Here is a 20,661-nt window from a genome sequence, read left to right on the forward strand (position 1 = left end):
ATTAGGCAGACTTTTGCCTGACCACCATGATATGATTTGCATGCAAATTGCCTGTAATTGCAAGACATTGTCCATTTTTTGAAAGCGCAACCGGGATCCCAATAGGCCCTTTTCCCTTCCCACCCGTCTACTGCCCAGGTAGCTATATCACCTACATGCCTACTACGTATACAATCAAGTTTTGCCCCGCGATTCCGTAACTTTTTTACTTTCAACGATGATAATTTGATCAACTTCTTTCAACCCCTCAAATGATTCAAAATTGAAGCAGATCAAGATGGCTGCAGATTTCCTTGGTCTCAGGGTGATATGGCCTCCGGATGGCGCACTACCGCCAAAGCACAAATACGAGTACGTTCTTGTTGGCCTTCTCACTGCTGTCATCTTGGCCTGAAAACCTTGGAAATTCTGAAGTTGACTTATTGCATTAGTATTGTCTTTGTTCATGGCCTCCATGGAGGGCCAATCTCTGACTGGCAGAATGAAGACGGGGTATGCTGGCCATTGGCACAGTTACCTTTGGACTTGGGAAACGCACGCATTTTGGCGTTTGGCTATGACCCGAACCGGCTCTCAATCCGCTCCGACGACTTTTACCAAGGCGGTATTGTTTTCGAACCCGGTCAAACGCTGCGCATGGCCTTGATGCGCAACCGAATGTCAAAGAAGGTGAGCATGGCATGGACTCTGTTCTCGACTGAGTATATTGTACTTAGTGTATCGCTTCTAGATACAAGTTCCCCTCGTTCTGATCGGACACGATGTGGGAGGTCTTGTAATCAAAAATGTCAGTACTTCTCACCGTGACCAGATCCACGGATGGCACCGTAGCTTAGCCATTGATTCTAGGCTCTTTGCTCTTCGCATGTCGACAAGGATGCCGTTGTGCTGAAAAAGACTAAACACGTCATTTTTCTTGAAACGCCACATTCCGACCTGAGTTGGGACACTTGGAGACAGATTTCCATGGCTTCTTCCAGCCAAGACAGTATTGGAAGGTGGAAAATCTGGTCTGCTGTCGTTGAAAGCACACAAAAAGCTTTTCTTGAAATTGCCTCTCGTTTCAACATAACGACGGGACTTGTTGGTGTCAACAATGACACGGCCGACGTTGTAACCAATGTGAGTACATTTTGGAGAACATACAGTCCTCCAGACCCTGCCTTGGCCGACTTTTGGAGCCGAATTCATAGCTCATTTTCATCACAGATTGAGTCTGAGGCTTTCAACTTTGCTTCTTTGAATCATGTCAACCGGGCCTTCTTCCCTGGAGCAGACCACAGAAGCATATCTAAGCTTTGCCGGGGAACAGCCAACTACGATCAATTGCTCCGCTGTATCCAAGAGGGCATGGAATGCACTACCCAGCTACCGGAGGACATTCAAAGAGTACGGGACTGGCTTGGACGGCGCCCTGATACTCTTAACAAAATTGACTATCAAAAGCAGCTCGACCAGTACCACACAGGCACTGGAAAATGGCTCCTGGAACTCGAACTTTTCCGCAAATGGGTCACATTGGAGTCACCAAGCCCCATCCTTTGGGTCACCGGTCCCGAGGGCTGTGGAAAATCCGTTCTCTGCGCTACTACTTCTCAGTGGGTGCAACGGACCTCTCAAAAGCCTGCCGTCGTGTATCTCATGCTAAAATTTGATCACCCCCGGTCCGAATACCAGCTCCTGGTCCAAATTGCCTTACAATTGCTCGACTACCTTGTTGAGCGCGGACATGGCGTCGACACAGAGGTATTGTCGGGACTGAATGGGCATCCCGATGGACATGAAAAGATGCTAAAAGTACAGGACTTGATCAAATGTCTCATCCGTCAATGCCATATTGCATTTGTCTTCATTGATGGTCTGGACGAAGTCAGTCTGGAATTGCAGGGATCATCACAAGGAAAAGCCACCGACATCGACTTGCCAAAGCAACAACTTCATTCAACTTTGACTTTTCTTGTTGGACTAACAAAAGAAGGTGGAGAAATGCCACTTCGCATATGGTGTAGCTCAAATAGATCAGGCGAGATGGGGAAATGGATCGACGAATGTGGCGCGCTTGAGCTACCCTTGGATGCGCAATCGCTGGCAGGTGATGTTGCTTCATATGCTCATCACAGGTTAACCGGTTCTCTGGAAGGGGAAATGCCAAAAGTCGTCGGATCTGAAATACTGGAGACTACCAGTGACAACTTTCTGTTGGCAGCCACTGCTTTGGACAGATTGCAAATGTCAATGCTGTCAGACACGTCTTCGGCGGAAACAAAACAGCTGAAAATGCCCTCTGACATCCGCGAGGCGTATGCAGAGAGCTTGGATCTTTTGCTCAATGGTGAAGAGGATTCTAGTATTCCAGCAATGTGAGCCTTGAATAGCATCCGGTCTGCTCCTTTGGCTAAACATGATTACAGGAAAATCCTTTCGCTGGTTCTATTTGCGCAGAGACCACTGAAATTGACCGAAATCAGAGAAGCCCTGGCCATATCTCACAAGCCCTTCAAAGATTATGCTCCAATTGGGTTCCACTGTGATAATCTCATATCTGGTGACATTGAACAACGTAAGTTACCTCTCCATATTCCTCGTCTTGACCTTTTCGTTGCTCCTGCCAGCATCTTGGCTAATGGTATACTATAGTCGACGGCAATGAGATTCAAAAGCTCTGCGGCCCATTCATTCACTTCTTGCCGATTGGAGAAGCATCAGAAGATGGCTACTTGAGATTGTCGCATGCATCAGTTTTCTGGTTTCTTCGTGGTCAGCTCGAAGTTGAAAAACAGCGCCTTCAACTTCGACCCAAGGTAATTGCAGATGCATGCCTGAAGTACCTATCACAGCGCCGATACGCCAAACCCATGGACTCACTCAAAACAGCGTCTCTACAGAGCCACTCGTTTCTGGCCTATGCCGCAAGGTATTGGCATAAACACCTGAATGAGTCTGGGGCGGAATTGCTTGCGAAAGTGGGCTCTTTTCTACGCTCGCCGCAGTTCTTGTCAATGATACGGTTCCAAAGTCTCCATCTGAATGGCTCTTTCCGGCCGAACGGAAAATCAGAGAAAGAAGACGAGAAGATGGTGGCTAGGAGATCGAGACTTCACACAAATCCTTCTGGAGAAGAACAACTTGATAATCTCATCGGTGACTACCAAGCTTTTCTCGAAGAATGGACCAATTTCCTTCATTCGGGCATTTTAAGGCCACCACGTAGTGGCGATATTGATGATTGTTTTTGGGGCGCTCTGGGCCACAACAACTTTCTCCACACTCACGGAACGAGAATAGAGAGAAATAAGAGTTTCTTGTTGGAATTCGATCTTGGTATCGCTGCTCAGGATCAAGCTTCCGGGTCATATGACTTCCAAGAAACAATTAGCGATGACGGCGGGCGCATCGCAGTCTTGAGAGTCCCAATCCAAAGGTATGTAATTTCTCGCCATCTTGTTTTGATGTTATTGCATGGGGTCTAATGCTGTGTGTATGGCAGTGATGATGGTTCGCCCATCTTCAGCCAAGCCAAAGTCGTGCGTGAGTCATGGTTGGTCGATGGCAAGAGACCTCCGTCTCGTTACGGTCAGCAAGAAGTTCTCTTGTTTGACCCAGAACAAGTCCTTTGGAGCAGTTATGGTGCCTCACCTGAGACTAAGCTCTCGCTGGTTCCCATCGTCGATCCCTCACAGAGGGTATCTGCAATGCACGAAACACAGTACGGCTCGGCGGTTCGTATCGGTTGCAATTTATTCCTTCGGGGAAATAGAGGCAACTGGGCCGCACTCGACAAGAAGGATGAACAGGAGAAAACTTACTGGGATGATATTGTAATGAACGACTCTTGGATTTTTCAATCTCGCCGAAGGTATGTTGGCTTGAAACAACCGACATTCACTTCAGCAGCGTATCAGACCAAAAGTCTGGACTCGGATTCTGACTCAATCTCGGACGTACACACTGAAGATGAAGACTCACAACCAGAATATTCATCCGTCGGGCCAGACCAAGTGTCATCTGCCGAAGAGTTTCACCTTGACACGGCCTCGGAAATTGACTCATCTGATGAAGCTTCACAAGACAGTGCTTTGGCATCAGGCGCGGACACGGCTGATCAGAGCGATTTCGAATCCTCCAGTGAACTTTCATCGTCTTCCGGGTCTTCAGAAAGTCAATCTTCGAGTAGCGGATCTTCTTCAGATTCAGATAGTGTCTCCCGAAGCCCAAACAAGCACATCAGGAAGCATCGACGTCGTGCCCCCAGGAAAGCCTCAAGCTCTCGATCCAAACGCGTGTCATCGCCGTCGATTGTGGAGCGTCAGAATATCAATGACATGCATACTCCGGATGATTCAGACGCCGATGACGAAGAATCTGGCTCCGAAAGTGATGATGAAACCAACTCTCAGCCACACGCGGGTCCAAAAGCGCTAAAGCACCTTTTTTCATACGGTCGATATTGTGACCTTTGCAAAATACCCGTGGTCCACGACACTGACCTGGAGACAAACTCAAAGTGTAGCATATACTACCAGTGTTTCCCATGTGGTAAAGATGAGTGGGACGCTTTCGATTTATGCTCTGCATGTTTTGCCAAAGGGTCTTGGTGCAAGAACCAAAATCATGTGCTGTCCAGAGCCACCTTTACGCATCGCGATCGGCGTGTCCGTTGGGAGGATGGCATCACACAGGACACATCAATGCCCGTGGTGGACATTCTCGTTGAGCCGAGGCACAGCGACATTGCCAATCCATTCCGATACACACATCGACATTCTTCCTCGCTGCACGACTCCTCTGCCATTCTTCATCCCACACTCCCACTCTTCATATATCCTCTCGACGGACGCGAGTTCCTCTTTGGAGATCTCCAGAAGAAGACGTATTTCAAATTCCATGTACCCTTTGAATCCTGCGAAACATCAGAGACGGCAGGCAATACCTGCATCCCAATTGGAGTCAGCATGCGTTTCTCTTCTTGTGGAAGATTTGTCCACGTCGCACGATTCACAGGTAGGTCAACCCTGTTTGCGCCACTCAGACTCTTCGTCTTGTTTGCCACAATGGCATTGTCTCCGAAAGACACGTGCTCAAGAAAGCCGCGAATACTCGACCGTCGTCATGGTGTTGACCTGGGGACATGGCCCAAGGTTGTGACGCATTTGCCCTACGTCATTACCTGGACAGAGAAACATGCTCATGTGTCTCTGACTGGAGACCGGCTTCGGGTCTTGCGTTTTCCACTTCACGCCCCGAGTGGCGACACTTCTGATGATGTCGGCACAAGTGATACCGAGGTATCTGTGCTTTCACACCAGGTAGCTTTGCCTTGTTCGGCACAGTCAAGATCCGTATATTTCTTTCCTGCGCGCGCTAATAGCCCTGCCGTCATCATTTTGGGATCTCTGCATGGGAGGCAATCACAGCCACCTGTAGTGGTCTACCTCGACCCGGATGCCCTTGGTACTTGGAAATCCCTGAGAAAGGACGAGTTCAAACACAATCTGACGAGTCGAGAAATCCATGAAGCCCATGTCGACGAACCCGACTTCCATGATGACTGCGAGAAAACGATTGATACAACAGTCAAATACGATTATTACACCTTGCAGCCAAATCAAGCAAAGCATTTCCAAGATTGGTTAAAAAATGCTTTTGTGGAAAGAAGCATATTCTGTCCTTCATGCTTTGATCTTGCAAAAAAGCTGACCTTCCTTGGCCTTCCTTCGTGGTTGCGCCGCTTCGACGTCGACGCCGCTATGCCTGATGAAATGAAGACGCAAATAATATGGGAGGTAACCCTCCTCGACTTGGTTGCAGCTATTGAGGCGGGCTGTCAGTTCTGTTGTTATGTTGCAATTCGCCTCTTTGGTTCTCTTCGCGCCAGGTCGATCGGCCAGCTCCTGGGTGAATCTACTCCCCGGTGTTGCGCGCTGGGATCTTCCACAGACGACGGGGCCGACGAGTTGCAAAATATCATTGTCAGACTTCGCAGCGCAGCTCGGGCCGTCGGAACAGAGGAGCAAGTCATGGGCCTTATCTGCAGACCACTTGACCAAGATCCTGACACTCGATCATTCAGCAAGGTTTCTCTGAGTCTTGGGGATGGCGGCGAGAAATCTGAATTATCATTCCTGCCCAATGTTTCATTCACTGGAACCACTGAAGATGGAGACAAGAGATCGCTCATGTGGTTTGTCAACCCACCGGATTCCTTCCGGCGAACAACGGCAGAATGCGTTTTGGAACTCTACTCGTTGCCTGGTAGGTCCCTTAGTCCTTCTTCCCAGGGAACACCCATATTTCATGCACCTTCATTGAGATAATAACAGTATCTAGACAATATTCTTCAACAGTGGATACCCGCCCATCCTCTCACGACATTCCCTGGCGGAGGCGAAAACTTAAGGCTTGTCAAGAGCTGGATACACACATGTGACTCGAGCCATTCTTTTTGCCAACGCGAGCTAGAGATACAGGCAGAATTGCCAACGCGAGTCATCCAAATCAATGACGACAGAACCATTCAATTGGTTGAAACAAACGGGCAGCCAGGCCGATATGTTGCGCTGAGTTACTGCTGGGGTCCAGATCCAAGTAACCATAGCCCTACTATCACTGCCAACTTCCGGGCTCGGTGTCAGCCAGGCGGGCTGCTGCTGAATGAGTTGCCATCGGCCATCAAGGACGCCATTTCCGTCACTGAGGAAATTGGCATCAGGTTCATATGGGTTGACGCATTGTGCATCGTTCAGGATGACTTGCAGGACAAGGAAAAAGAACTTGGAGTGATGAACCAGTACTACAAACGCGCATACCTGACCATTGCAGCCAGTACACCTGATTGCAACAGTGGCTTCCTACGGCAGATGGGACGTTGTGAAACTCACACTGATTTTCCCCTCCCAAGGGATCTAGTGCCGTTGGACGTGTTTTGTCTCGAACGGGATAGAGATTCGGGTGGCTCGGCCAAGGTCTACGTCAGGGAGGAGAATCCCTATCAGCTGGCCCTGGAGCCAATCAATGAGCGAGCTTGGACTCTTCAGGAAAGTTTACTCTCAAGTCGGGTCCTTTTCTTTGGCCACCGGGTGATCTGGTTCTGCCGGCATGGAACCCACAGCGACGGCGGGAGTGAGGACTGGTCCTTTGATGAGAACAACCTGGAAAGTACCCGGCGAGAGTTTCAAATGAGACTAGCCACCCGAAGACAAGAGGAGAACAATCGCAGCCATACACCAAACTCCGATGATGATCGGGACATGTACGATATATGGCATCGTATCGTGGGCAACTACTCACGGCGAGCCATGTCGCGTCCAGAGGACAAGCTTCCGGCGCTCTCTGGCTTGGCATCCGAGTTCGCAGCCATGTGCAAAGATGAGTATATAGCTGGGCTATGGCGATCAAACCTTTTGCGGGATCTATTATGGTCAACTAGGGACTCTGCGATGCATTACCCTGATGTATGGAGAGCTCCGACGTGGTCGTGGGCTTCTGTCGATGATACAGTCTTGTATGACCAGCTACCGCCACACGATGCCGCATCTTTGGCCACTATAGAAGAGGTCCATGTCAGACCAAAGAGTTCTCTCGTTCAATTTGGAGAGGTCCAGGAGGGTAGGCTTGTCATGACTTTGCCGTGCCTTGCATATAGTTTGTCAGACGAAGACAAAAGAGCGGAAGCCTTCAAGGTGTGGACCAGTGGGTATGGATCGAAAAGTCTCCTCCTCAGCGAGAGGGACTGGGTGCTTGAAGGCCTACGAAACAGTGCCCGTACAGGAGTTGTGCCTCGGCAGTCAGACGATGAGAAGAAACACCAGCAACTACCCGACACAATTGTCGTGGCTCTCGTATACCGAAAGCGTGATGAATTGGTTCAGAGCAATGAAGGTCTCACGGCAACTCATGGGGGCACAGCTCCGGAGAAATGGACGGCCTGGGGTTTAGTATTGAAGCCCGTTGAAGGAACGTCCATGCGCGTCTTCGAGCGACTCTTTGCTTTCTCCAAATCCCTAACATTTGAGTCGCCGGATAGCATTTTCAAGGACAGCATCAAGACAATTGAAATCATCTAGATGGGGGCAATTCAGATTCGGAAGACACATGCAACATTTCCCACGCCTAGATGAGTACAGACTATTAATCTGCTGATCTTGTTGAAACGACTACCACCTTGTTTTTGCGTTGGTGCAATAATTACAAAAACACAGGAGCCGACGGTTATTTAAATCCTGGTCCACCATAATAGATATCATCTCTATTGTTCGTCACTCCATGGCATTTGTTCGAGTTCTTTATGCGATCTGAATTTTGCGTGATCATAATCAAATACCATACCCTCAGCTGCTTCTTCCATCTCCAGATAGCCAGGCGCACACCTGTCAATCGCCTCTTCCCAAACATCAATATCTGCGTTATTGAGGTACGCAGACTGAGACTCGAGAATATCAATAATCGGATCCTCCATATTCACCCTTTTTGCAGTTAGCAATTTCACGTGGGTGTTGTGACGGGCAGAGTATCGTGCGTGCAAAGCAATCATACCTTCTAAACTCGACGGGCCCCTTGAACATGTCTTGGTCGAGGATTGCCTCGACGGGCTTGCCCGATGCCATCATGGCCACATAGGCATCCTTCATCAACACGGGCCAGACTCGGCCCTGACACATGACTTGGCCATTGTTCTCGATGTGGCAGAGGAGCATGAGCCCCGTATCCAGGGCCTCCTGGTCCGCGAACAGCAGAATGCCCTGCCAGTTGTGACAGACGACGGTGCCGTCTGACGTCATGGCAATGTGATCAAAGTTGGCATTTTCTACATAGCACCACTTGAGAAACTCCTGCGGCGTCAGCGGATTCGGGCCCGCCGGGCTGGGCTCGGGGGCCGTGACCTCGCCGTCGTGCTCGCCAAACAGGGCGCCACTGTCGCCGTCTAGGCAGTACAGCATGATGCGCAGCTTGGTCCACAGCGCCCGGTTGCGCGGGCTCAGCGGCCACGGCGCGATGCAGTTGACCATGGTGATGGTTTCCCTGGGCGCCCCGGTTCTACTCCTCAGTGCTGGAGGGTACCATGACTCCTTGGGCCGCACTGGAGCGCAGCTTTGGTACTCGTCGCGCTCGGCCTGGGTGAGGGAAACCCATTGCTGCATCAGTTTTTGGCGCTGCCGAGTTTCAAAGGCGTGGTCTTGCTCTGTCGAGCTGCGTGGTACTACATTTTCCTATATTGACCAGAGTCAGTAACTCGATAGTAGTGCCCATGACATGAACCTCTTTTTCATACCTCGAGGAAGAGTTGCCAGCCTTTGACGACTTGTTTCAGCGAACTCAGAATTGGCTGCGGATGGAACCGAATAGTGTCTGGGATGCCACCAGGCCAGTATCTAGCTGAAGTTCCCATAATGAAATGCCTAGCTCTTGGTTCTAGAGTGCGCAAATTATTGCTATAAGACGCCAAAGCTGGAAGAGGAATTGGGTTGGTCTATTATGAGAGCCGTTGGTTGGGCCTCATTTAGCAGCTTTGGTCCCGCTGAGGAGTCTCCATTGCTCCCCTACAAGCGCTGAACAGGATTGTCTGGATGGGCCCAACCTCAGTGGCGCGACGCAGCAGCGGTCCCTTCCGCAGACTCGAAAGTCGACCTCTGACTCGATTCGCCGTGAGAGAATTAAGGCTGGCTGCAACATAACATAGGTATACAGTCACGGCGTGCTACTTTTTGAATACCAGTCAAGTACGTATATATGTTTGAGTTTTGATTGTATTGCTTCCAATATCACAAGACATATGTTTGCTCATGGAACAATCATGTTTGGTGTGCTCATTGTCAATTTTGATAGTAGCGCTCAACATCCCCTTGAATGGTGTGTTGTCTAGGTTTGGATCATGCTTATTGAGCCAAATTATGTTGGTGATTTGTCAAATATCATAAGGGGCAACGGTATATTGATATATAATGCTTCGCTTTTTGTTGACTTATCCCTCGGTCTTTAGTAATTATACCGGGCTTGGATTCAAAATGGACATGGCCACGACTCGCAAATCAACTGTACAATAAAATAATTACACAAAGTGAGCTACTGCTTCGGTCACGATTTCGATCTCTTCCAATGACACCAGTAGTGGCACCAACAATAAAATTTGTGCAGGCTCTCAATTCAGTAACTGTTACCCTTTCTACACATATCACTACTTCTCGGATTTCTGTACACACAAGTCATAGCGAATATATTCTGACAGTCTTCATGATATAATAGCTCATCTAGCGATTATTGCTCGAAATAATGCGACTCTTCCTCAGGCGACTATGACGCATAACTTTCGACTTAGATGATATTGGAAAGGAAAATTGTCCTCGGGGAACATACAAGATACGAACATTTTATATCAATACTTACGTATATTGTTTCACCATTAATGCACGTGCTAGTTTGGCTATATACGATCACAATGTTACTTCGCTCGTGGGATGTCATCTGGCACGTGTTCTGTAGATTGTTAAGTGCATACAACAGTGAAATTCGCATACGGCTGTATTCCTAATGTAATAGAACTCTGTGTCGGCGAACAGAATGATCGGTATATGCAATCGATTGACCCCTTCTGTACTGCATGTAACACAGCAAACTTTGAGGGAATGGTCTCAAGACATGTTACCAAGGTACCCAGCTCTGCAATTATCATAGATGAGGTTGCACCACATCGCTTTCTGACTTCTAGTCCTCTACTAATTGACTCTGTGCTTAGAATGGAACTAGAACATGTGATTTGAAGGTAGAATGAGCTCTGAGACGCTTGCAATCCGAACAGATGAGAAATCGGCCATCATAGAAGATCCTGCAGAGGTAAAAAGCAGATCTGAACTCTATGTTCCCTTTGCAGATCATGCAATAATTCCCATTCCTGATTAAAAAGTTTCTGCTGCCGATGGGCAAGCCGAGAGGAGAGGCAGAGACACCTGCCACTTCAGCCGATCTAATGATGCATTCTGCGATGCTGTCATGTTCTTGTGTTTGTGCCCACCATAGAGCAGTTCTGCCCAAACTGTCTCTAAACGCCAAATTAGTATTTGGCAATGATACAAGCATCTCCACCATGTTGAATTTTCCAAGTCGTGAAGCCACTGACAAGGCGGTGGAGCCAGAATGATCTCTGACTTCATTGAGCGCGGGCGCGTGGTTCAATAGCATGGAGAAGACCTTATTTAATCCGGACATGATTGCGTAGAAGAGGGCGGATTGTCCAGATGAATCCCGAGCCATTGCATCAGCGCCATTCTTGAGCAGTTGTTGCACCAATTCGGAGTGGCCTTTCCAAGCAGCATCTTGTAATGCAAATCGCCCATCTCGAGTCACAGCAGACCATTCTGCTCCCCTTTCGAGTGATAGCGGAATGATTACGATATGTCCGAAGCGTGTAGCCGAGTGCAATGGGGTCCATCCTTGGCCATTTGAATAAGACATATTAGCTCCTCGATCGTAATAGCTTGACAACTTCGACGTAACCTTTTCTTGCTGCCACGTTTAATGGGGTACTTCCAAAGTTATCCGAAATAGACGCGTCGGCTCCTCGGTCGAGTAATAACTTGACAACTCCGACGTGACCTGCTCCTGCAGCCCAGTGGAATAGAGTCCATCCATGTGCATATGTATTACAGTCAACACCCAGATCTAACAGCATATCCACAAGCCCGGTATCTCCATCCGCTGCAGCTGAACGCAATAGCTCCGATCCGTTTCGATCCACATCGGCTAGATCGAGGTATGACTTCTTACCATCAGCTGTGCTTTGGGCGTGGGCGTAAGGTTTATTTCCTCTCAGTACTTGGACAGCCTGACTGTGTCGTCCAGCGATAGCGGCTCGTAGTGCATTGCCATGCTTCCCGCCTTGAGCGTGAATATTGGCGCCGTTCTCAATCAATAATTGCACAATTTCCACATGTCCTTTTGCTGAAGCAGTTTGTAGGGCAGTCTCATGGCCATCTTCCTCGGTATTGACATCGGCTCCCTTTGCTATCAGCAGCTTGGAAATCTCCGCATATCCTCCACTTGAAGCAGCGTTCAACGCATTCCCATGATGCCCGCCGCATGCCTGGACGTTAGCACCATTTCCTATCAGCAGCTGGACAACCTGCCTGTGCCCATTTGCCGAAGCGGCTTGTAAAGCCTGTCCGTATAAGCCACCACGAGCATTGATATCGGCGCCCTGTTCGACAAGCATATCAACACAGAGCGGTAGGCCTAGTAGTGAGGCGTAATATAGCGCAGTTGCATTACGCTCCACAGGGGGCTCCCAGAAACGTGTCTGGAGTTGGCGGCAAGTATCAATTGATTCGGGGCTTTGAAGAAGTTCCATCGCAAGCTTTCTCACCAAGGTACTATTCTGCTCGCCCACCATAGCATAGCTTGCCCAGTAATTTGCCGAGTACTCAGAGAAAGGAAACGCCGTTTTTTGTCGGATCGCTGCCACTTTAGGATCAAGTTCTAGCAGATACGCGAGACAAGCTTCAGCCATCAAGCTTCGAGCTGATGTCTCCTTAAGATGTTGAGCAGCCCCGTTTGCCAGACGGTCTGAAATGAGATAGTCTTTAACAGAGAAGTGTGCCAGCTGGATCTCTTCGAGTATGTATTTGGGCCTATATCCTGAACGTTTCAATTCTCTGCGTACGAGAACGACAAGGCTCGAACAGTATATAGTAATTTCTGCCGGAATCGGCATCCTGTTTTGGGAATGAAAGCGGGAGCCTCGTGGGACTTCAGGTCCCAGATCGATTGCAATCGCATCAACAGCCTCATTAACTCGCAGCGGTCGCTCAGAGTATGTGAGAAACTGGAGAAGTCGAATCGCATGACACATATGCTCTGGAGGAATTCTTGCCAATATCCGTTCATAAGTCTCGTCCAGAGTCTTTGGTAGTGAGACGAGTGTGGATCGCAACGTTTTGGGATCACAGCATTTCTCCAAGGCGTCGAGCTGGCATGCAACGCAACGAAACCTGTATATCGATTAGCTCAAGCAAGAAAATCACAAACCAATTGTTCTTACATTCCATTTGCCTTGTCTACCAGGACAACCTCAATCTCCTCCTGGATGTCTGGTCGATTCCGCCATCTGCTCAATGACTCGTGCTCCTTGACACGCGCTTGGACGTAACTGCGTATATCATCCTTCAGCAGCTCGTTTTGGACCGTAACGATCTCTTGGTTGGTGCAAATTCGATCGATTGCAGATTTGATATCCTGTTCTGGGCGGCTAGTGACAAGTACATGAGCATTTTTCTGATTAGCTCGAAGGTCTCGTAACCAATCGAGCAAATCATACCGTCTTGGACATTCGTCAAGGGCATCGAGTACGATCCAAATTTCTCCAGCTTGCTCAACCATGGTCGCGAAAGTAGAACATAGAAGGCTGACGCTAGGTTGCTCCCAGCCGTTCTTACAACTTGCGTATAGTGAATGCAGTGTGATCTTGGCGCTCTCGGATTTGAGGTATAACTGGGTCAGAAGCGAACGGATAGCATTCTTGAACATCTGCTTCAGCGTATCTGTAAAGTCGAAATAGTAATAGAGGAGATTTTGAGAGGATTGAGGGTTCGATTGTAGGTCCTGGATTAAAGTAGATGCCAGGATTGTCTTGCCGCATCCCGGTATCCCACTCAACCAAAGAAAAGATCCGGCATCTTTCCTCCACTTGACATAGGCTTCGCCTTCAATGAGCTTTTGGCCGGAACCTTGGTGACGTATTTCAAGGGCTGCGTTTAGATTGTTCGAAATTTCAGGCGCTGCAAGCCAACGCACAATCCTTTCAACGTGTTTATCGGTATGCAAGGCTTCCATTTTCGTTTGAGATTGACTGAGGCTATCAGAAATAACAGACAACTTTGCGTCCACTAACGACTTATTAGCAGCTCCTGGGCAGAAGGGTGACAATCTACACACCATCTGAAAGATACTCGTTCAATTTCTTTTCGGCTGCCACCTTGTTCGGCGCCACCTTGCAGAGAAGATCTTTTGCAAACGCAGCTGCCGCCATTGCTGCGTAGCCCTGCCAGACCTTGTTTTTATGCGTATCGGAATAATCGCAGACGCCACGAATCACCAGGCAGGGGAAATTGTTCATAAGCCCAGCAGCCTCCATCTCGAAACATAGGATGTCCTCCTTGGTGGATAGGTCATCCCGTATATGCGCATCCTTCATGAGCTGGTTCGCCGAAGCAATAAGCCCGTAGTGGATCACTGGGCTATCGTGGCCCTCAAGTCGCTCGAGTCGTGTGACTAACTTCGAGTTGTCATCGCAGGTAGTCGCGCAGTTCTCGGTGTCGTTTCCTGCATGTGTGAATGAAGGACTATACAGACGATCCAAAATGGCATTTGGTTTCTGGTAGTTGGCACGTAGCCGTGGTTTGCCCTCAAGCACACGATCGATTTGCGCTTGGATGTCGTGGCCATCGACCTCATACTGAGCTCCAAGTACGGTCAGCGCCGTGAGTATGCATTGTGGTGGTTGATTCAAATGTCCAGTCATTTGGAAGTCCTTGTCCTGTACTGTCTTCCCATAGTCGTATTGCAATACGCCGCCCCTGCCATTGCCTGGAGTACCAACCACGATATCTCCCAAGCGAACATCGTGCTTGTCACTCGGTGCACCACCACCAATGCCCACCATCAGCCCGATTCTGATGTTGGTGAAACTGCGCAACAGGTCCTTGGCGACATTTGCGGCACTGACGAGTCCATACTGCCCATGCGGCAGAGCAGCAATCACGACATTGTGCTTTCCGATGCGACCTAGAACATAAGCATTATCGTCATTGGCGGGCAGATGATCCGGATCGTCGTGTTTCTCATCAAGGAAAGCCGTGGCAGCGACGAGTTCTGTTCTAAGGGCGCAGATCCATCCGATTGTGTAATCACCTGGTTCTGGCATCTCACAATAATATTCAATGAAACCCAAACAGAGTCACCCAGATGGAACTATGCGGCGATGACACTCGACAGATTTGGAGACAAATTTCCTCTTTTCCGTAGAGAGTTATGGCAGTATGCGGGGTTTATGGCTGCAGGGAAATAATACTATTTTCAGCCCCCAGAATGTGTCTGCCTTGTCACCACCACCAGCTAATTCTCTGTCCTTGTTGTGCTACCACCATTTTTGTGCAATAACTACGTGCTTAAAGATGACTGGCCACAGGGAGTGTGGCAGTGACCTACAGTGGCGGTCTATACCAAAATGAGGCATTCTCTCGCGGAGTCGGCGACTTGACAAAGTTACAGAGCCTTACAACCCCTGCCTGTAATCTGCTTTGGCTATGCAGGTATCTAGTCTGCCTCGCTTCTACAATGTCCTTGATGCATTAATTGCAAGCGTACAAGCTGCATAGCCACATGCTCGCCACGCAATTACTTGCAATTCACCACGACTACATCCTCACTTTCCAACGGCATTGGTACCTTCGGTCCTGGTGGCCACGTTTGAAAGACATTGTTACCTTTGCCAAACAAGTCGTCTAGTGTCCCGTATGTCCACCAGCATCCCGTAGATCTCAGGCTGATGTTGTACTTCCGGCCGGGGACGAGTCGGTGTCCGGGCAGCTTGGCTGTCCGAACAACTTGCTCCTGTGGCGCGAGCGCAAGGAACTGCTTCCGTGGCCATCCTCGTCCACGGCCTGGAACGGGCGTGGTAAAGGTAGGTGCATCGCTGATGAGATCCTCCTTGGTCTCCTGATCGATGATGGAGAAGTTTTGTAGATTGGGGCGCTCGTGGGTAACGCGGGCCCGCGGGTTGGTTATCTCGCCGGGTTCCTTGAGGTGACGTTGGTCTCCGATGGTCTTTAGTATGATTGGTCGTTCGCTTGTGTTCTTGATAGTGATCTGTAAAATGGGTGATGAAGCGTCATCGCTGGCAGATTCCCCTGTGTGGGCTAGAGAAAGACCAATATATGGCTTTGGTGGTATGGGTATTTCTGACTTGACAGTGAATGTCTTGGATCGTGGCGGACCAACCGAAACGATTTCTTGGTGTTCAGAAGGAGGCAGCTCACTGCCGTCGATGTATAACTTTGAATTTTCCGCCCACTTCCACCACCGCACGCCTAGATTCTTACCGTGCAGCCGTACATGATAGTTGCGCCCTGACTCTACCATTGCGCGGAGACATGATGCCACATTCAGTGGCAGCTTTTGAGTTGGGCGGTCCCTGCGTTGGACGTCGGTAGGGAGTCTGATGAATGACTCGTCATCTAGGCTTTGGCAAGTGACTTCTTCAGCTCCAGTTTCAACAGTGCTCCTGTGACGGGGAATCACAGCGCCGGTGGCGTCGTCGACAAGCTCCACAAGACCTTTGTCCAGCGCTGCTGAAAAATCAAACACGGAACCAGTTTTTAGAAGCACGAGATCTCGAGGGTCTGTCTCGTCTACAGCGCTTCTGCGTGCAGTCAAATATAGTTCAAAAGGCACAGCTCCTGACAGGTCGAAAACAAGTGGCCGGCTGTTTCCTGTAAACGCAACCCAAATCGGCAGCTCTTGGCTGTCCATGGCGATCTCGGCCATGATCAGAAATTAGTCAATGTGAAAAATGAAGGGGGGGAACAGCGGTTGGGTTCAGCATTTAAGTTACAGCATGGGAAAAACCACCAGGCGGCTATTCGACGGATAATAGGGTATCATAACGAGCATCCTACTACAAGGGACGAATGGGTGACGTCATCTCGTCACAATCAATTATGAGTCAACGGAATGTCTATTTTGCACAATAATTTAATATCAAAGTAGAAAATTTCATTGTCAATCTTCGCATGACAAGTTCATCTTTCTGAGTCCCATGTGACACGATGAAAAGTGATGTATGTAACGGATCAAATCGCCAGCCTTGGGCTTATTCTGTCTTCGCATTGAATTATATGAAGCACAAGGCCGGTGTGGGATCTCACGGCATCATGAATTACTCCCTCATCACATGAAAAGCTTTCAGAATATCGACGTATTTTCCCAAGTAAAATATATCCCAATGTGGCAATAATGATCCTCGACAACAACAACTACTTCATCAAGCGCTATCCCGAAAGCGACAGTAACGACGAAGATGCTGAAGGATAAGGCGCCTATTGGGGTGTCTATACTGCCGTAAAACTCGAGAAGTTGTAATTTTGTGGCTCTGCGTATACGAGTTCACGACTCGGCCCTCAGACAATGAATGTAAGGCCCCATGATGGCGACTGGAATGACCCGCCAGCATACAAGAAGGACGAGCCTGGGGATGCATAAAGTGCATTGTATGTTTTGTGCATAAGCAAGTGTGATTATTTTGAATTCTCAAACACCACCTCTTGTATACAATTATACTATACGACTGGCATATTCATGGAGCTGCAGCACAAGATTTTGATGGGGTGGCCTGGCATTTTAGCTAAGATACGTGGGGCAAACGACATAATAAACCTTGGAAGCAGAAAAAGAAATGTTCTCCTAGATTGATATTTACACATCGTTACATCAAGTCAAAGTACCAGTTGATGATTATTGAATTGATCATGATGACCTACCTAGGTTCTTAATGTATCTTGAAAGCACCGTTGGCAGTCCATGTTACTATATCAGGTAGTACCTACTATGCAAGGTAAACAGTGAGACGCCTGCACTGCGGGTATTAACGGATGATTCATGTACTACTCGGTAGTATCTAACGATTCAGGATTTAAGCTTGTATCATGCCTAGACTTGACGACCCAATGTTATGGCTCGGCGGCTAGGGAAAAAAACGTGGAGTGTAAGACCCGCTAAAATTTCTCTCTAGCTAGTGCTCGCCTCCAAACTCGGCTGCCGAAGGGTCCTCACTGCTCAGTGCTTGCTCACCACTACCCGCGACTCTGCGGAGATGCTCAACTACACCCGACATTAAAATAAAAAAAAAAACAGGTCATGTTGTTGGGTTCAAATATTTCGCTTTTGGCATAAACTTGTTCGTGTCAATTAGCCATGGGTATCCCTCGGATATTGTTCCTAGACGCCTATGACTCCTTCAGCAATAATGTCGTCTCTCTACTGACGACGCTGCTGGGAGCTGACGTGGATATCCTGCACATTGACTCACCCCGGTTCGACCCAAAGTCCAATGACTTTTACGAGAAATGGAGGCAGGAGCTACAGCATTACGATGCTGTAGTCTGTGGGCCTGGGCCTGGGTCGCCGACGAATGATGCCGACGTTGGCTTGATCAAGCACATCTGGGAACTCGAGGGCAATCACCTTGTTCCCGTCCTGGGCATATGCTTGGGATTCCAGAGCCTGGCCGCCAGCTGTGGTGCCAAAATTCGGAGGTTGCATGGTGGAGGTCTTCATGGAATGATCCGTGAGATTGACTTCTGCGACACACTCCCGTGTACGGAGGACAACATTTTCCAAGACGTGCGTCCCTTCAAGGCGACGCTATACCACAGTCTCTGCGCCGATTTTGGACAGGACGCGGCTACAGAGGCTGACTGGACTACGCTCAAGTGGCAGCGGCCTCCAAGTTTGGATGTAATCCCTCTCGCATGGGTTGAGGAGTCCAGAGATACTTCTTCCGAGCGCATACTCATGGGCATGAAGCATGCATCAAAACCATTCTGGGGCTTGCAATATCACCCCGAGTCCGTGTGTTCAGAGGATGCCGGCCATCAGATCATCAGTAACTGGTTCAACCAGGCACTCAAATGGAATCAGCAACACGGTCGTACAGTGACGCCGAGGCCCCAAGCCTCTATTACGGGTCCAACAACTCAAAGTCTGCTCAAGCAATCGTCGCCCTTGAAAGACGAGAAAGACGCTTTCGGAAGTCTATCAGACTTTGCCACTGACTCTAAATACTTGTCCACAACTATACAGCTGCCCACTCATGTGGAAGTCCCAGATATTGTAGAGTTGTTACAGAGCAATTCCCGCGATCACATTATTCTCGACTCTGCCAGTGCGCATACGAATCGCATCGGCCTCGATGTTCGTGGCCGGTATAGCATTATTGCTCTAGATGTTGAAGACTCTTTAAGGCTCGAATATCACGTTGGCAACCCTCACGTCTGCGCTCGCATGCCAGCGTCATTGGCAGACGAACAGCATGGGACCAAGACAATTCCATTGCGTCAAGGGCAGACGGTTTGGCACATGCTGTCTGACTTTTTGAGTGCCAGAATCATCAATGCACCAGATGCCGAATCCCCTTTCCTTGGAGGATTCATGGGATTCATTACTTATGAGCTCGGTCTAGAGTGTATAGATGTCAAGACTGTCGAGTCCAGAAGCCATAAGAGACCAGACTTGTGCTTTGCATGGGTGCAGAAAAGCATAGTGGTCGATCACCTTGAAGGCACTCTGCGGATCCAGTACTTGCATTCTTCGACTGAGGAAGCCAATGAGTGGATAGACTCCACGTCGGCTACTCTCCAATCTGCCGCCCTCTGGGAGGACGGTTTGCGAATCAACGACACCAAGTTGAAGAAGACGGCTCACTTGACCCCTCCGATTACACCAACTGGCGTTGCCAACGCTGCAGCAATCGTTACCCCGGATGCCGACACCTATGAGGACAAGGTGCGGACATGTCAGGAGTACATAGCAGCGGGTGACTCGTACGAGCTCTGCCTCACGGACCAGACCACCATAACCCGAGCGGTACCCAACCCGGCCACTGTTGGAACCATGGCCAGCAGCAACAGCTGGGCGCCCTCGAGCGCCGCCAAGACGCCTGACTCGTGGCATCTCTACCGCACCCTGCGCGCACGGCAGCCCGCGCCCTTTGGCTCTTACATATGCCTGGGCGGCGCGACACTCATCTCGTCGTCGCCGGAGCGGTTTCTCGAGTACGACCGCAACGGGTTGTGCTCGATGCGGCCCATGAAGGGCACCGTCCGCAAGTCGCCCACGGCATGCGCCACCCTGGCCGAGGCCGAGCGCATCCTGCACGTCCCCAAGGAGGAGGCCGAGAACCTCATGATTGTCGATCTGGTCCGCCACGACTTGCACACCGTCTGCGGGCCCGGCCGCGTCCGCGTTCCCCAGCTGAACAAGGTCGAGGAGTACGCCAGCGTTTTCCAGATGATCAGTGTCGTCGAGGGGCAGCTTCCCTCGGGCCCCAGCCATCAGCCAGAACAAGACGACGGAGCCTACTACACGGGTCTCGACGTGCTGGCCGCGAGCCTGCCGCCCGGCAGCATGACGGGTGCCCCCAAGAAGCGCAGCTGTGAAATTTTGCAAGAGATTGAGTCGCACCGCGAGCGGAGCCTGTACTCGGGCGTGGTCGGCTACATGGATGTCACGGGCAAGGGTGACTGGAGCGTGACCATCCGGAGTCTGTTTCGATGGGATGACGAGACGTCGCGGAGCAGTACTACCGGCAGTGAAGGTGGCGAGACCGAGGTCTGGCGGATCGGGGCGGGCGGCGCCGTGACTGCTCTCAGCACGGCCGAGGGCGAGAGGGACGAAATGTTCACAAAGCTCAAGGGCCCATTGGGTGTCTTTGAAGAGCGGTCGTGATGCGACGACACTTTTGGGGTTTTGGCAATAAGCGTTCTTTTATCCCTCTTCTTCCAGGCAAGTCAGTGTTTAGGGAAAACTGCATGGCGTACTCAACGTATGCCACGGGAGTCAACGGATCTTTTTATTATACATATTGCTTCGGAAGCAAAGGAGTTTCAACAAACAATTTAG

The 20,661-nt window shown here is 49.7% G+C and overlaps 6 protein-coding genes across 6 annotated transcripts; 2 read left to right on the forward strand and 4 right to left on the reverse strand.

Annotated features, from left to right (window-relative positions):
• Positions 1–277: 277 nt before the first annotated feature.
• On the forward strand, positions 278–8,063 carry PFICI_08343 (uncharacterized protein; the record flags this gene model as incomplete). Its single annotated transcript, XM_007836924.1, has 9 exons — positions 278–351; positions 432–669; positions 731–787; positions 850–1,122; positions 1,210–2,360; positions 2,412–2,527; positions 2,638–3,421; positions 3,512–6,252; positions 6,328–8,063. 9 exons carry the CDS (start codon positions 278–280, stop codon positions 8,061–8,063), a joined length of 7,170 nt encoding a protein of 2,389 aa, XP_007835115.1.
• Positions 8,064–8,245: 182 nt separating this feature from the next.
• On the reverse strand, positions 8,246–9,385 carry PFICI_08344 (uncharacterized protein; the record flags this gene model as incomplete). The annotated part of the gene is made up of 3 exons (XM_007836925.1): positions 8,246–8,462; positions 8,533–9,206; positions 9,269–9,385. The coding sequence occupies 3 exons, from the start codon at positions 9,383–9,385 to the stop codon at positions 8,246–8,248; spliced, it is 1,008 nt and encodes a 335-aa protein (XP_007835116.1).
• A 1,340-nt stretch (positions 9,386–10,725) lies between these two features.
• Positions 10,726–11,445, reverse strand: PFICI_08345 (uncharacterized protein; the record flags this gene model as incomplete). The annotated part of the gene is made up of 1 exon (XM_007836926.1): positions 10,726–11,445. One exon carries the CDS (start codon positions 11,443–11,445, stop codon positions 10,726–10,728), a length of 720 nt encoding a protein of 239 aa, XP_007835117.1.
• A 1-nt stretch (position 11,446) lies between these two features.
• On the reverse strand, positions 11,447–14,908 carry PFICI_08346 (uncharacterized protein; the record flags this gene model as incomplete). The annotated part of the gene is made up of 3 exons (XM_007836927.1): positions 11,447–12,977; positions 13,028–13,871; positions 13,921–14,908. 3 exons carry the CDS (start codon positions 14,906–14,908, stop codon positions 11,447–11,449), a joined length of 3,363 nt encoding a protein of 1,120 aa, XP_007835118.1.
• A 473-nt stretch (positions 14,909–15,381) lies between these two features.
• PFICI_08347 (uncharacterized protein) lies at positions 15,382–16,530 on the reverse strand (the record flags this gene model as incomplete). The annotated part of the gene is made up of 1 exon (XM_007836928.1): positions 15,382–16,530. The coding sequence occupies one exon, from the start codon at positions 16,528–16,530 to the stop codon at positions 15,382–15,384; it is 1,149 nt and encodes a 382-aa protein (XP_007835119.1).
• Positions 16,531–17,955: 1,425 nt separating this feature from the next.
• On the forward strand, positions 17,956–20,487 carry PFICI_08348 (uncharacterized protein; the record flags this gene model as incomplete). The annotated part of the gene is made up of 1 exon (XM_007836929.1): positions 17,956–20,487. One exon carries the CDS (start codon positions 17,956–17,958, stop codon positions 20,485–20,487), a length of 2,532 nt encoding a protein of 843 aa, XP_007835120.1.
• Positions 20,488–20,661: the final 174 nt, after the last annotated feature.

Source organism: Pestalotiopsis fici (genome assembly GCF_000516985.1).
Source record: "Pestalotiopsis fici W106-1 unplaced genomic scaffold PFICI_Scf_5, whole genome shotgun sequence".
Lineage (NCBI taxonomy): Eukaryota > Fungi > Ascomycota > Sordariomycetes > Amphisphaeriales > Sporocadaceae > Pestalotiopsis > Pestalotiopsis fici.